Source organism: Acartia tonsa, chromosome 11, assembly GCF_053477335.1.
Source record: "Acartia tonsa isolate MP-2025a chromosome 11, ASM5347733v1, whole genome shotgun sequence".
NCBI lineage: Eukaryota > Metazoa > Arthropoda > Copepoda > Calanoida > Acartiidae > Acartia > Acartia tonsa.
In genome coordinates this window covers 43275127-43292076 of record NC_137270.1, presented here as the reverse complement: position 1 = coordinate 43292076, position 16950 = coordinate 43275127, and the positions used below count along the sequence as shown (strand labels likewise).

The following is a 16950-nucleotide window of genomic DNA, read 5'->3' as shown; positions in this document are numbered from 1 at the left end:
AAGCCTGAAAGCAAAAAAATCTCATTACACGTGTTAATTTTCAGTTGAAAATTTCATCAAACATGCAATTTAAGTGATGAAAATTTAATGAAATCATTTTTTGAATGTTTAGAATTACCAATTTTCTACATTTAAAACAAAATGTTAACAAAATTTAAAAATATTCTAATATATAACTTTAAAAATCAATAACATTTTATAAAATGATGTTTTAAAAAATAAATTATTAAAATATTAAAATGCATTTTAAGTTACTTAAAATTAAAACAAGAACATCTTTTTACACTTTATTCTTTGTAATAGAGTTTAATCATTATTTGATGAAAATGAAACATTTAATAAACTAATTGAATCTTTTTGTGACCATATTTAAACTTTTTAATTTTTACACTAAGGTGTTTTTTAATAAAAAACTTTGTTAATTTCTCTTTTGTGACAAAAAAAGAAAGGGGCCTTTTTACTATTTCTAGGTTATCTTATGTAATTTAAACTATATAATATGAAATAAATTTTAATTCTCTTTCTTTTGAGCCATCAAACACATTAAAATGTTACATATATGCAAAAATAACATTTTTTAAAATGAATATTAAAATTTCCTTATATGACATTACATCAAATCATATTCTTCAAATCATATATCCAGGAAAAGTAGCTACAACTTGGAGGGTTGTGATATTTTTTTAAATATTAAATAAACTTAAATGGTAAAAATATTAGCATAACCTTTGTTAATTCAAATGCTTTATAATATGATTTTTTAATGTTCCTAAATTCCTGATAGCAAATATTGCGTTATTGGTATACGAGGTAAAAAAACAACATTTTAAAGAAATTCTTTAAATATAAAACCCAACATGAATTGGCAGTACAAAAATCTTAATGCTAGCAGACATATGTTTATCAACATTAGCAGTAAACTTTTTCCACAAGAAAAATTATTCAAGTTTCTACTTTTTAATTTAAAATATTTTTTCTGATAAAATGTTTGACATATATCGTATAATCATTTACCAAAAAATTATTTTGATAATTTAGATTTCAGAGAATATAGATCCCTTAGAAAAACTAAGACAACATTTTTCATCTTCTACTATGACATTTTTCAAAAACAATAAAAAACCAAAATTTAGTATGAAAACTATTTTCATCGATTTTTCTGAAGTTATTATCGTATTTTATGGGTTTTTATTATCATTTACTTATATCGAAAGTGTGAAACATTGTACCCTAACTTATTCATTTAATAAAAAACGAACTGTGATGCTATTTGCTAAAAAAAACTCCAACCAATGAGAGTCACACTCGGAGGAAGGGGGGTAGTTACCCAAATTTTCAAAATTGATAAAAAAAATTTCTAAGAGGATAATGCCGTTTCCTTTTATATGCACAGATACCAAAAAATCAACAGAAAAAAATACTTATTTTTTCTTTTCTCTCAGTGATAATAATCAGCCCAAAAAGTAAAATAAAATCATGCATGGTATATTTATCTTTTCTTAGACAAAGATTATTTTAAATGTGCATTTATTTCAAACCAATGAAAATTCAAACTGAAGTACAAAATAGAATTCAGAAATTTTGCCTGTCTATTTTGGCTTTCATTGTAGGTGGATTGAATTTAAGTAAAGGTAATTCTTATCTCAGGATTCTTTAAAACTGTAAAAATAGATTTAAATATATTTCAAAGGTCTTATAGATTTAATTAACTTTGGGATAATGGTAAAGGACGATGGAATATTAATTACCCTTGCCAAACCATTTCATTTTTATGTAAAAAGGTATGATAACCAATCTGCCATTGTCCTATCACTCTCAGATAAAGTTTAAACTTTGGCCTATGTTATATGTTATAACACATATTTAAGACTTAAAACCTAATGTAATGAAAAGCTTTCACTTAAAGGGAGTGTGAACGTAAAAATTTCTCATCTGATTATCAAATCTTAACATTTTCTAAGCACATTTCACTACACTGATCAACCAAAAACGTCCTATTAACAAAAATATCTAGGAATAATGCATTTATTTTATGGTATTTTGGGAGGGAAAAAGGAAAAAACAAGGAAAATCTGAACGTTTTTATTTCTTAAAATGTTTGTAGGGGTATTTACCTTGTCATATATAGTTGAAACAATTTAGTTGCTGTTAAGGAATTTTTTTGTAATATAAAATTGCCAATTAGTTTTTTTTTATAACGTAGTAATTAGGTAATAAAGATCTATCTTAAATTTGTATTATTGACAAAAAAAATACCTCAAAGTCTACAACAGGTTGAATCTCATAGGTTATTTAAAATAATGATATCCTTTTTTATTGTGTTGGACAATAAATAACCCACTTTGAAGAATTAGTTTACACTTTTATCAGACTGTTTATAAAGAAATATTGCACCTTTATTATTTACAAATTTGTAAATAAAGGTGGGCAAGAGATGGGCCATCTAAAGTTACTTGGATACTAAAAAAATAACCTGTTTCTAGCTTTGTTATTGTATTTGGTTTTCAATTAAAAATATTACTTTATCAATTTTTAAGTAACTATACATTGGTTTACAGAAAGGATATTGTTAAAAGTGAGCTAAACCGTTAGGAAAAATAGAGAACTATGTCAAAAAGTTTAGTTTTAGCTATAGAAGGAAAAAAAGACAATTAACTGCACATTTATATAGTCCGGAAATTTTTCCCCAAACTTGGACATAGTAAAAATCGTTGGAAAAAGCCGTTTTTTAAGCAAACAAGAGACAGTTTTGCCCTATATTTGAGATTATATTAATGATATGATGTTAAGGTTTGATAATCTGATGAGAAATTTTTTCGTTCACAGTCCCTTTAAGCAAAGGTAACAAATAAAATTATGAAACATATCAGGGATATAAAGAGATAAGACAATGGCCGATAAATTAATGCACATCCATAATGATGACGCTCTAAATAACCCCTTCTGTAGGTTAAAATTAGTGGTTCCAACGTTTATAAACACAATTTAATCAACCAATTAAAATTCAGTAAAAATCCCCAAAGCCAATGAATAAGAAAACGTTGTTGTAAAACTTTGTGTACTATTGTAATAAGCAGTCAGTTGTCTCCTCCCTCTCTGGATACGAATACTAACCAAGAAAGAATAAAATGCGATGGTACTCTACAATTCACTTTTCTGCCTGTCCGTCATTCTCTCCATGATTTTTTATGATTTTCCAGTATGGCTACGAAACCAATTAATATTCGCTGGATCAGACCCGTCTAATCCATACTTGAAACCATGTATTGTATTGTATTATAGACATTTTTCTACAAATAGTAAAGTAAAAAGTTGTAATATGAACACCAGTTTTGTTAGACTGGGCCTTCGCCCCTTCAGGACTAACAAAACTGGAAAAACAGATGCAATAAACATCTAATCTTGGCTGTTTTGTTTTGACAATGCCAGTTTTTATCAACCAATTAACCCCTTACAGTCGGGCCCCTTGGCGCACCTTAATCAGTCGGGGGGGGGGGGGGGGGACGTTCAACGCCCCCCCCCTATTATCTCAGTTCCTGTTAGAGCTAGAGGGCTTTTTTGTGCAAGTCCCCTGTGTTATGATGAATTTCCGACCTTTAGTAAGTCAAGGTCAATTTTCGCTTCCTTCACCCTTTTATTTAGCAACCTTTGTTTTTAGGTCCTTTTTTACTTATAAATTTCAAACGGCTGTAATTTTTTTATTTTTGAAGCTAGATTAAAAATTTTTTGCAGAAAATGTTTATCTTTATGTAAATTTTATATTTGAAATATCAAAATATAATTTCAGCGGCCGCAGCTGTACTTGGCAGCTGCCAGCCGCCGCTGTCGGCGGTCGGCGGGAAAACGGCAGCGGATCTTTATGAAATTTTAATACATTATGTTGACATGTAAGATAAGCTTAAGTTTAAAATTTGAAGTATCTAAGTAAAAAATTGCGGCCTTAGGAGCCTTTTAAAGGTTTCTGGAGACCTGAAGGATCAGGACCTGCAGGATCATACCTGGAACCTAAAATTTACTTGAACACCTGTATTTAATATGAAGATGTACTACTAGAGGATATTTTAGTATTTTGGTAAGTTAAAATGCTTTGTTTAAGTCAAAAAAATATTTTTGCTCTTTACCTGGATGACCCTGCCAGGTTTGCTGGCATCCTGTGCCCGCCAGGATGGAGATATTCAAAAAATTTCAACTCTCAGTTATGTCTCATACCCACACTTAAAAAGTCAAGCAGTTTGGGCTCTTTATCTTTCACACACAGAAAATGAGATAGAAAAAACCGGATGGGGGGGCGTTCAATGCCCCCCCCCCCCCGACCGTTAAGGGTTAAGATTAAATAAAAGTAAACAAATTTATAAATCCAACAAATGTTTATAAAACTTAGGGTACTACTGAAATTTAAACCCTCCCTTATTATAGGCATTATTATTAAGACATAGTTATAGAAACCTGCAAACCATAAGAGTGATTTTTTTTAGACATACATATAGACTTCTACCAACCCTTTTTGTAGAAAACGTCGCTTAGAAGCAATAACATTTTGTATGTATCTTATCAATTTATATTGTCATAACTCTTAATATAAAAAGCTTCGTCAAATGTTTTAAATGGACATTCAGGACTTTCTAATAACGATTACAGGGTGCTACTGTCCTTCTCATTCTGTTTTTTCATGTTATTATAGACAGAATTTATTTAATTTTTCATCCATTTTTCCCTCCCTGTAGACAACTTTTATTGTACCCAGGGAGGTAGGGAACTTTGAACTGAAATTACCTTCTTAGTTGGTCCAAAACCTCTAGGTACTTTAATTCAAGTTTATCGCCACCAGTGATCTGATGGGTTTAAGACAATAGCCGATAAATGGATGTACATTCCCAAAAATACCCCTACTGTAATTTGCCTTCAGTGCAGTGGTTGAAACGTTTCAACACTATACTAAATAAACTAACCAATTAAAATTCAGTAACAGTCCCCAAACATGGTAAGCAAACAAAAATGAAAACGTTATTGTAAAACTTTGGGAACTAGCATAGAGAGCGGTGGACAATGGACTGTTTATTACACTAGTCCCCAAAGTTTAACGATAACGTTTTCTTATTGGCTGGCTTAACAACTTTTGGGACTTTTATTGGATTTTGAATGGTTAGGTTATTAAGTACTAGCAGCTTCGCCCCTAGCCTCTAGGAGCTTTGCCCCATGAGGTAATTTTTAAAAAAATAAAAATTCTGGTGCTGCGCCCATAATTTATGAGCATCACCAGAATATTTTTTTGGGGGGGGGAATTTTCATTTTTTGGGGGGTTGGGGTTGTCCCACTCCCCAAGAAAATAGCTTAAAACCACAACAGGACCAATAGGTATATACCCTGAAGAGTAGAATCTGATCGGTTCTGTTGTTACTGAGATCTTAAGGGACAGATGGATGGACAGACAGAAAGACATCGTTCTACTTTGTATTATAGATAGTAGATCTAAATTCAGTAAAAGTCCCCAAAGTTGTTAAGCCAACGAATAAAAAAATTTATGTTTTGAGATTTCTAATATAAAATTTACTTTAAGATAAAAATATTCTGAAAAAAATTGTTCTAGCTTCAAAAATAAGGAAATTAAATCCATATAACATTTTAATTAACCTTAAAAAGAAAGTTGTTAAATGAAAGGGTGAAGTAAGCAAAAAATGACTTTGTCTCACTTAAAGTCGGAAATTTATTATTTAACAGGGAACATGCACAATTTTTTTTTGCTATCTAACTCTAATAGGAGCTGAGATGATATGTGGGGGGGGGGGGGAGCGTTGAACTATTAAGGTCCGGAAATGGGCCTGATTGTTAAGTGTTAGCAACCTTTATTTTTAGGTCCTTTTTTTCTTAAAAACTTCAAACTAATAAAAATATAAAAAAACTAACTAATATGTACCATTTCTACTATGTCGATTTAAATATATGAGATGTTATCTTGAATGTATCATTCCAGTTTTGTCTCTATTGAAAGTAGAATGATACATTACTATTATGTCGATATATATAAGGAAATCAATGTTTAAGAATACGCTGATATGTAAACATGAATGTATGATTCCAGTTTCGCCTCTATTGAAAGTGGAATCTTACATTTAAAAAATCGTATCGGCGTTGAAGATATCTTCACCAAGAGAGGGGAAAGTGGAAGGGTAGATTACAGTTTTATAGGGTCCAAACCATAATCATAGATTATGTTTCTGCTTCTATAAAAATGGATTCAACTCCCTAACTGTTATAAACTTAATTTTTTCTTAATATCTTTTGTTATTTTTTCAATTAAATTTTTAAAAACACAAATAACACTATGGACAGTTTAAGAAAATAGAATATAAACAATAACCTTATGTAACCTTAAGTACCGGATATCTGTTTTGTGTCTGTCTGTACCGAATGTTCTTACTGACTGCTGAACCGATATGGTTCTCCATTACAATGTAGCTTCTGATAGGTCCTAGGAAGGTTTAAAACTATTTTGTGAAAGTGTTGATCACCATGACATGATAAATTGACTCTAGAAAAGAGACCCTGCGGCTAATTTTTACCCCTTGAGGCATCCTATAAAAGTATTAAAATCTGCATGTGTCCATCAAAAACCACAAGCATGCTCTAGTCTTCCTTATTTATAAAATACAAATGCATATTAGAGAGGACCTCAGCATTAGATAATGTTGAAATACACAAACCTGACCCTTTCAAATATATATCAGAGAGTACCTCATGATTAGATCAGGTCAAAATACACAAACCTGATGGTTTCAAATGCAAATTATAGGACCTCAGAATTAGATCATGTTAAAGTACACAGACCTGACCCTTTCAAATACATATTTGAGGACCTTAGCATTAGATCATGTTCAGGTACACAAACCTGACCCTCTTTAAAATGATTAATTGGGTTGGCGGGGAGGGGGGGGGGGGGGTGGTGGGTGGTGGACTGCATGATGATTTTCAAAAAGTTAAATACAGAAGTAACGATTTCCAATATGTATCATCCAAATGTGTAACATCCAAATGTATTAAGATTTAATTTTGTAATGTCCGTTTGTTTGTTGTTTAGCCCAACTTTTATTGGTGTTCTTATCCTTGTTCCATAATTCATTAAAATTTTTGAATATATCCCACCAGGTCTATAACTAAACAATTAGCCGATAATGAAATTAAAACTTTTTTTCCTTTTTTTTTTGCAAACACAGAACATTTTTTCATTAAAAGTTTTAATCTGGCTTTGATTGGTTCTTTTTTCTCTTTTTTATCCAGGGATCAAGAGGACAAATATGTCTGATCTAATTCTTATACCAGATTTTCATTTTCTCTAATAAAGTGAAACATGTAGCGGGCTAAAATAACTACTCTACACATTCACCCCTTTACCTCATCCCCTCTCCTCCTACTGGATGAACGAACTGACCAATTGATTCCCACGTTAGCAAGCTAAATTGACGACAATTTTCCCCCTGATATAATATCTACGTATATTTTACATCCATTAAATTAATATGCAACCATTATTTCCCACTCCCATTTTTGACTAAATTTGTTGCTCAAATCGTAAACACGTGACAAAAATTGCAAGGAATGAGGGTTTGCCTTAGCCCATAAACATAACTATACACAAGACAATAATCGGGCCATTAAGGGTTTGTTGTTTGCAGAATTTTAAAAATGTATTAAAAGGAACTTTGTATTTAGTTAAATGGACGAAGACCAAACTGCATAACTTTTGTGTCACTTTTGATTCCTGTGACGTCATAAAATGAGGAAGATGAGAGGAGATGTAGGAAAGAAAACCCGTAAAAAGTGATGGAGAATATGACGTGGTGCAAAAGTTATGCAGTTTGGTCTTCGTCAGTTTAATGTTTTAATTATATCCTATTATTCAGTGACCTAAGCAAACATTTATATTCAGCATAATGATTATAGGGTTGGGCCGGATATCCGACCATTTTCGATATCCGGCCGGTTACCGGATATTGAAACTATCCAGATAACGAAAATCCGGCTGATTTTTACTGCCGGATATCCGGTTATCCGGCCGGATCTCCGGTAATTTGCCGGATATCGAGCGTTGGCAAGATATCCGGCCGGATACCGGATATTGAAACTATCCGGATATCCGGTATCCGGCCAAAAAAGTCTCCGGCCCAACCCTAAATTAATAAATTGGGGAAAGAATTCAAACGCATACTTTGATTCCTGATTTTATTAGAACAACCAGGGTGAGTGCAAAACCCGACAGATATTTTAAAAGTTTAAGAGTTTATTTTAGTAGCGCGGCTACTATAAAATCTATTTTGTCCTATAAATATTTATATTCGTAAAAGTAACAACTATCAAATAAACAACCTTTTAATTGCCCTACCTTTGCCTGAAGTACTCAAATATGCAAGGTAATTTGTTGTGGTTTAGTATTTAAATCAAAGCCTACTAGTAATACGTCAGTGGATAAAAATTTGGTAGCTTGATTATGCCGCGATTTGGTTAAGATTCGAACCTTACACCTCCTTAACTAATCGTAGCAGTTTTGTGTTTTAGATATCAAATTACTTTCAAATAATATTAATTATTTAGGACAAAACATAGCCCTGCGACAGCAAGCCCTGCAGTCAGCGACCCTGTGGGGCTACAACCCCGAGTTGGCGGTGGATAATAACGCGGATACTTGCAGCTTCACCCCGAAAACGTCAGACCAACGGTGGTGGCAGGTAAGAAAAAAAATTTAGGGTAAAATGTTCCTGGTAATGATCATCTACAAAAATCTAAGAACATTAAAGGCATCATTGGATCTTGGCTATTCTATATTATTTATAGGCCTTCTTATGCCGCTTAACACGGTATGCGGTTAGGCCATGTAGAACATTCAGTCGTCTTGCAGCTAGCAGCCTTCAAAGTTCATAATCTTTACCTTGAACTGTACTAGATACAATTTTTTTGGTAACGCACCTACTTTTTATGTGTCTTATGAATATAGTTATCACCTTTTCCACTGAATAATTTCTCGACATTTCTATGGTCCTACGTACAACCTCTAAAACATTGATTTTTAAAAGTTTGTATGTCTGTTTATTTATCTGTCCGTCTCACATTTGAAATTTAGCATATCTTACAGTTAGGGAGTTGAATCCATTTTTATAGAAGCAGAAACATAATCTATGATTATGGTTTGGACCCTATAAAACTGTAATCTACCCTTTCACTTTCCCCTCTCTTGGTGAAGATATCTTCAACGCCGATACGATTTTTGAAATGTAAGATTCCACTTTCAATAGAGGCGAAACTGGAATCATATATTCATGTTTACATATCAGCGTTTTCATAAACATTGATTTCCTTATCTATATCGACATAATAGTAATGAATCATTCTACTTTCAATAGAGACAAAACTGGAATGATACATTCAAGATAACATATCATATGTTTAAATCGACATAGTAGAAATGATACATATTAGTTAGTTTTTTTTATATTTTTATTAGTTTGAAGTTTTTAAGAAAAAAAGGACCTAAAAATAAAGGTTGCTAACACTTAACAACCAGGCCCATTTCCGGACCTTAATAGTTCAACGCTCCCCCCCCCCCCACATATCATCTCAGCTCCTATTAGAGTTAGATGGCAAAAAAAATTGTGCATGTTCCCTGTTAAATAATAAATTTCCGACTTTAAGTGAGACAAAGTCATTTTTTGCTTACTTCACCTTTTCATTTAACAACTTTCTTTTAAGGTTAATTAAAATGTTAAATGGTTTTAATTTCCTTATTTTTGAAGCTAGAACAATTTTTTTCAGAAAATTTTTATCTTAAAGTAAATTTTATATTAGAAATCTCAAAACATAAATTTTTTTATTCGTTTGCTTAACAACTTTGGGGACTTTTACTGAATTTGGATCTACTATCTATAATACAAAGTAGAATGATGTCTTTTTGTCTTTCTGTCCGTCCATCCGTCTGTCCCTTAAGATCTCAGTAACAACAGAACTGATCAGATTCTACTCTTTAGGGTATATACCTATTGGTCCTGTTGTGGTTTTAAGCTATTTTCTTGGGGGGTGGGACAACCCCAACCCCCCAAAAAATGAAAATTCCCCCCCCCCCAAAAAAAAATATTCTGGTGATGCTCATAAATTATGGGTGCAGCACCAGAATTTTTATTTTTTTTTAAATTACCTCATGGGGCAAAGCTCCTAGAGGCTAGGGGCGAAGCTGCTAGTACTTAATAACCTTACCATTCAAAATCCAATAAAAGTCCCAAAAGTTGTTAAGCCAGCTAATAAGAAAACGTTATCATAAAACTTTGGGGACTAGTGTAATAAACAGTCCATTGTCCACCTCTCTCTATGCTAGTTCCCAAAGTTTTACAATAACGTTTTCATTTTTGTTTGCTTAACATGTTTGGGGACTGTTACTGAATTTTAATTGGTTAGTTTATTTAGTATAGTGTCAAAACGTTTCAACCACTGAAGGCAAATTACAGTAGGGGTATTTTTGGGAATGTACATCCATTTATCGGCTATTGTCTTAAACTCATCAGATCACTGGTGGCGATAAACTTGAATTAAAGTACCTAGAGGTTTTGGACCAGCTAAGAAGGTAATTTCAGTTCAATGTTCCCTACCTCCCTGGGTACAATAAAAGTTGTCTAAAGGGAGGGAAAAATGGACGAAAAATTAAAAAAATTCTGTCTATAATAACATGAGAAAACAGAATGAGAAGGACAGTAGCACCCTGTAATCGTTATCAGAAAGTCCTGAATGTCCATTTAAAACATTTGACGAAGCTTATTATAATAAGAGTTATGACAATATAAATTGATAAGATACATACAAAATGTTATTGCTTCTAAGTGACGTTTTCTACAAAAAGGGTTGGTAGAAGTCTATATGTATGTCTAAAAAAATCACTCTTATGGTTTGAAGGTTTCTATAATTATGTCTTCATAATAATGCCTATAATTAGGGAGGGTTTAAATTTCAGTAGTACCCAAAGTTTTATAAACATTTGTTGGATTTATAATTTTTTTTACTTTTATTTAATCTTAATTGGTTGATAAAAACTGGCATTGTCAAAACTAAACAGCCAAGATTAGTTGTTTATTGCATCTGTTTTTCCAGTTTTGTTAGTCCTGAAGGGACAATACAATACATGGTTTCAAGTATGGATTAGACGGGTCTGATCCAGCAGATATTAATTGGTTTTGTAGCCATACTGGAAAATCATAAAAAATCATGGACAGAATGGCGGACAGGCAGAAAAGTGAATTATAGAGTACCATCGCATTTTATTCTTTCTTAGTTAGTATTCGTATCCAGAGAGGGAGGAGACAACTGACTGTTTATTACAATAGTACACAAGGTTTACAACAACGTTTTCTTATTCATTGGCTTTGGGGATTTTTACTGAATTTTGATTGGTTGATTAAATTGTGTTTATAAACGTACGAACCACTAATTTTAATCTACAGAAGGGGTTATTTAGAGCGTCATCATTATGGATGTGCATTAATTTATCGGCCATTGTCTTATCTCTTTATATCCCTGATATGTTTCATAATTTTATTTGTTTGCTTTGCTTAAAGGGACTGTGAACGAAAAAATTTCTCATCAGATTATCAAACCTTAACATCATATCATTAATATAATCTCAAATATAGGGCAAAACTGTCTCTTGTTTCCTTAAAAAACGGCTTTTTCCAACGATTTTTACTATGTCCAAGTTTGGGGAAAAAATTTCCTGACTATATAAATGTGCAGTTAATTGTCTTTTTTTCCTTCTATAGCTAAAACTAAACTTTTTGACATAGTTCTCTATTTTTCCTAACGGTTAAGCCCACCTTTAACAATATCCTTTCTGTAAACCAATGTATAGTTACTTAAAAATTGATAAAGTAATATTTTTTATTGAAAACCAAATACAATAACAAAGCTAGAAACAGGTTATTTTATTAGTATCCAAGTAACTTTAGATGGCCCATGTCTCGCCCACCTTTATTTACAAATTTGTAAATAATAAAGGTGCAATATTTCTTTATAAACAGTCTGATAAAAGTGTAAACTAATTCTTCAAAGTAGGTTATTTATTGTCCAACACAATAAAAAAGGATATCATTATTTTAAATAACCTATGAGATTCAACCCGTTGTAGACTTTGAGGTATTTTTTTGTCAATAATACAAATTTAAGATAGATCTTTATTACCTAATTATTACGTTATAAAAAAACTAATTGGCAATTTTATATTACAAAATAAATTCCTTAACAGTAACTAAATTGTTTCAACTATATATGTAGTTAAATACCCCTACAAACATTTTAAGAAACAAAAACATCCAGATTTTCCTTGTTTTTTCCTTTTTCCCTCCCAAAATACCATAAAATCAATGCATTATTCCTAGATATTTTTGTTAATAGGACATTTTTGGTTGATCAGTGTAGTGAAATGTGCTTAGAAAATGTTAAGATTTGATAATCAGATGAGAAATTTTTACGTTCACACTCCCTTTAAGTGAAAGCTTTTCATTACATTAGGTTTTATTAAGTATGTGTTATAACATATAACATAGGCCAAAGTTTAAACTTTATCTGAGAGTGATAGGACAATGGCAGATTGGTTATCATACCTTTTTACATAAAAATGAAATGGTTTGGCAAGAGTAATTAATATTCCATTGTCCTTTACCATTATCCCAAAGTTAATTAAATCTATAAGGCCTTTGAATCTAATTTATTAAGCTATTTGAAATATATTTAAATCTATTTTTACAGTTTTAAAGAATTACCTTTACATAAATTCAATCCACCTACAATGAAAGCCAAAATAGACAGGCAAAACTTCTGAATTCTATTTTGTACTTCAGTTTGAATTTTTATTGGTTTGAAATAAATGCACATTTAAAATAATCTTTGTCTAAGAAAAGAAAAATATACCATGCGTTATTTTGTTTTACTTTTTGGGCTGATTATTATCACTGAGAGAAAAAGTTTTCTGCTAATGTTGATAAACATATGTCTGCTAGCATTAAGATTTTTGTACTGCCATTACATGTTGGGTTTTATATTTAAAGAATTTCTTTAAAATGTTGTTTTTTTACCTCGTATACCAATAACGCAATATTTGCTATCAGGAATTTAGGTACATTAAAAAATCATATTATAAAGCATTTGAATTAACAAAGGTTATGCTAATATTTTTACCATTTAAGTTTATTTAATATTTAAAAAAATATCACAACCCTCCAAGTTGTAGCTACTTTTCCTGGACATATGATTTGAAGAATATGATGTGATGTAATGTCATATAAGGAAATTTTAATATTCATTAAAAAAATGTTATTTTTGCATATATGAAACATTTTAATGTGTTTGATGGCTAAAAAGAAAGATAATTAAAATTTATTTCATATTATATAGTTTAAATTACATAAGATAACCTAGAAATAGTAAAAAGCCCCTTTCTTTTTTTGTCGCAAAAGAGAAATTAACAAAGATTTTTATTAAAAGACACCTTAGTGTAAAAATTTAAAAGTTTAAATATGGTCACAAAAAGATTCAATTAGTTTATTAAATGTTTCATTTTCATTAAATAATGATTAAACTCTATTACAAAGAATAAAGTGTTAAAAGATGTTCTTGTTTTAATTTTAAGTAACTTAAAATGCATTTTAATACCTTTTAATGATTTATTTTTTAAAACATCATTTTATTAAATGTTATTGATTTTTAAAATTATATATTAGAATGTTTTTAAATTTTGTTAACATTTTGTTTTAATTGTAGAAAATTGGTAATTCTAAACATTCAAAAAATGATTTCATTAAATTTTCATCACTCAAATTGCATGTTTGATGAAATTTTCAACTGATAATTAAAAAAATCTTTTTAGTTTTATTATATTTTACTTTGAATTGTTTAAAAAATATATAATTGTCAAAAAAGGAGAAGTTATCCTCAAAAAAAGACCTAAAACATAAAAATTAACACTTGTAATGAGATTTTTTGCTTTCAGGCTTAATTATAAGTAATTATTGATAATTTTTGTAAAAATGATTTTATATAAAAAGTTTTTAAACTCGATTTAAGTAGTGGTGCAAAAAAAGGTTGCAAACTTTTGCAATTTTCTTGCCAAAAAAATTTTCTCGGATTTTAAAAATAGCAAAGGGTGTTATTAGACGTACGTACAGATACAATTGCTAAGTCAATTTGGCCAAACACTAAAATAAAGTTTTTACATCTGAGGGTGGAACAGTGAGCATAGCAGATTTTTTTTCAGACGCATATAAATAAGCTGAATGGACATTTGAATGTCAGTTGCCCATGGCTTGTGGTGCAGAACTGTGATTCTGTTCACCAGACTAATGAGGCTTATTTCTCCACTTACCCTCCCTCCCACCCCTCCCTTCCTTCCTGTCCAACATAATAATATTTTACAGAAAAAAATTATTTTGTTGTTGGGGGGGAGGGGGGGTACCAAAATTTTAAAATAGAGGAAATTACCAAGGAAACACCCAAATATGCCTTTTTTGGTATTTTCCTTGAAATATAAAGATATCTTAAAACTGATTAATTGGGCTTGTAAAGGAACCATTTGAGTATCTTTGGTCGAAAAAGGTCTGATTTGTGAGCATTTTTGACCAAGTTGTGGCCAAATAATAATGAAACCTATAAAAAGGTAGCACACTTTAAATACTCAGTCATTTATAGTAAAAGTAGCTTATATAAGTTGAAGTGAAGAAAAAGGAGGAGTAATAATTGATCCCTTCCTTCCTGTATGCAGTTTATGAAAAAAATTAAGATTTGACTGATATAAGCCAAATAAGCAATGTTTTTCATTGATTACCTGTAAGTAATTTAACAAAAATAGCATAATTTGTTATATAAGCCAAATAAATAATAATTTTCATTGATTGCTTATATCTAACTAGCGGCTTCGCCCCTAACCTCTTAGGGCTTTGCCCCAAGAGATAATAAAAAAAATATAGTACTACTGGTGCTGCTTATAGTCTAATGTGTTCCCAAGAAAATTATTTTTTTGGGGGGGGGAATTTTCATTTTTGGGGGGGTTGGGGGTGTCCCAACCCCCAAGAAAATAGCTTTAAACCATGCAAGAAATACCATGCTTTAACTGCTGAAAGACTGCCACAAGTTGACCCAATACCCCAAATTTGAAGTCTTCAGCTTCTATAACAAAAAAGTTCTAGGCATTTTAAAATGACATTTTATGTACTATGAAAATTTTTAAAGAATTTCAGTGCTAATGTTAGAAATTTTGAAATTGAACTACATGACCTAGAAACAAAATTATAAGCTTAATTTTGTCATAAATTTAGGTTGCCAGTAACTAATTATATTTTTACAATAAAAATACCCATTTTTATAGTCACAATCATTAAAAAAAATTAAGTTTAACTCGCCTTATACCGAGTATACTATAGCCAATCAGAAAGCTGAATCAGCTAAGCAACCAAACACAGCTGAGCTTGTATTAGTTTACCCCTTTGTTTCCTCTATGATTTTGGTTTACAAATGCAATTTAAATCAAATTTTATTCATAGATTTTGACTTTGAAATTTGGTGTTTTTATTTTAAAAATATAATCAGTTACCAGCAATCTAAGTTTCTGACAAAGATAAAGTTATAATTTTGTGTCTAGGCAACATAATTTAATATTGTTTTTTTTTATGAGCATTGAAAATCTTTCAAAATTTTCATTGTACATAACATGTTATTTTGAAATGCCTAGAACTTTTTTGTTATTGAAGCTAAAGATTTTAAATTTGGGGTATTGGGTCTAATTGTGGCAGTCTTTTAGCAGTTAGAGCGTGGTATTTCTTGCAGGCGCCCTTTAAGGGTACTTTTAGGGTCTCAAAGTTGGACAAAATAGTAGGTGTTAAAGATCGACCTACATAAAAATTGGTAAGACCTAGAACTAATACGTAAAAACCTTTTTAACTAAGAATTGTCCATACTTTTCAAATCGGTTGAGAGCTTTAAAATAGAGTTAATATTTTTTTTTAAATGTCCAAGGTTGGTGGTGGGGTATTTTCAGGTAATTTTGAAAAAAAAATTTAAATTTGATTTTTAAGGTCCATTTTCAGGTTTTCAAAAATTCAATATGGGCTTTTTAAGAATTAGGCCATAAAGTGGGTAGGACAGTGGATTTTTATGAAAATATTTTATTTTTAAAGAAAATTTTAGCAAAAAAAAATAAAATTTCCCACCTTTAAAAAAAATGATTTTTGACATAGAAGGAATAGTCTAATCCTTATGAAATTTTTTGTGGATAATCCCTCTAACCAAACCTAATTATGTTTGATTGACTGTTTTTCATTGATTTTTAGGTTGAAAAAAACGTTATTGGTTTAGCCCCCCTGTGGGGTATTAATCAGTAACGACTTTAAGTCCAATTATATCAAACTTTTAAAATCCTAGGATAACCTGATAGTCTTTTCCGTAAGCTTTCTAACATTCTTGGTTTCATTAGAATATATATTAAACTGTTTTTAACCTATTTTTAAATGGGGTGTCAAAAATATACTAGGACTCCTATAGAATCAGACTGCAGAGCCCAAATTTGAATTAAGTCCCAATAAACTTTTTTGGGGGGATTTAAAAATTATTTTTTAATGTTGCTCTGGTCATTTTGACTAGAGCAAAAGGTCTTTTTTACTCAGGGTAATATTGTGGCATTTGGAACAATTTATATATAATTCATTTTATATTGATACAATAAAAAAACATAACTCTGTTCAATGGAAATATTTTTTTTCTAAAACAATTAATTTCATTGAAAAATCTAACATATACAATAAAACATATAATTCTAAAGTCTGAACCAATAAGAAGTCTTCTTTCATTTCAATTCTTTACATTTCAAAAAAGAGTGTTTTCACAAAGTGACTCATTTCCAATGTAGTTAAATAATTTTCATTTAATCAAAATGAA

General features: G+C 30.6%; 1 protein-coding gene across 1 annotated transcript in view; it reads left to right on the top strand.

The window, feature by feature from the left end:
- LOC145332548 (uncharacterized) overlaps nucleotides 1-16950 on the top strand; it is a 186734-nt gene that overhangs the window by 87211 nt on the left and 82573 nt on the right. Inside the window, exon 6 of the mRNA XM_080177550.1 lies at nucleotides 8587-8720. Coding sequence (XP_080033676.1) covers nucleotides 8587-8720 — 134 coding nt within the window. The remainder of the gene's footprint in view (nucleotides 1-8586; nucleotides 8721-16950) is intronic.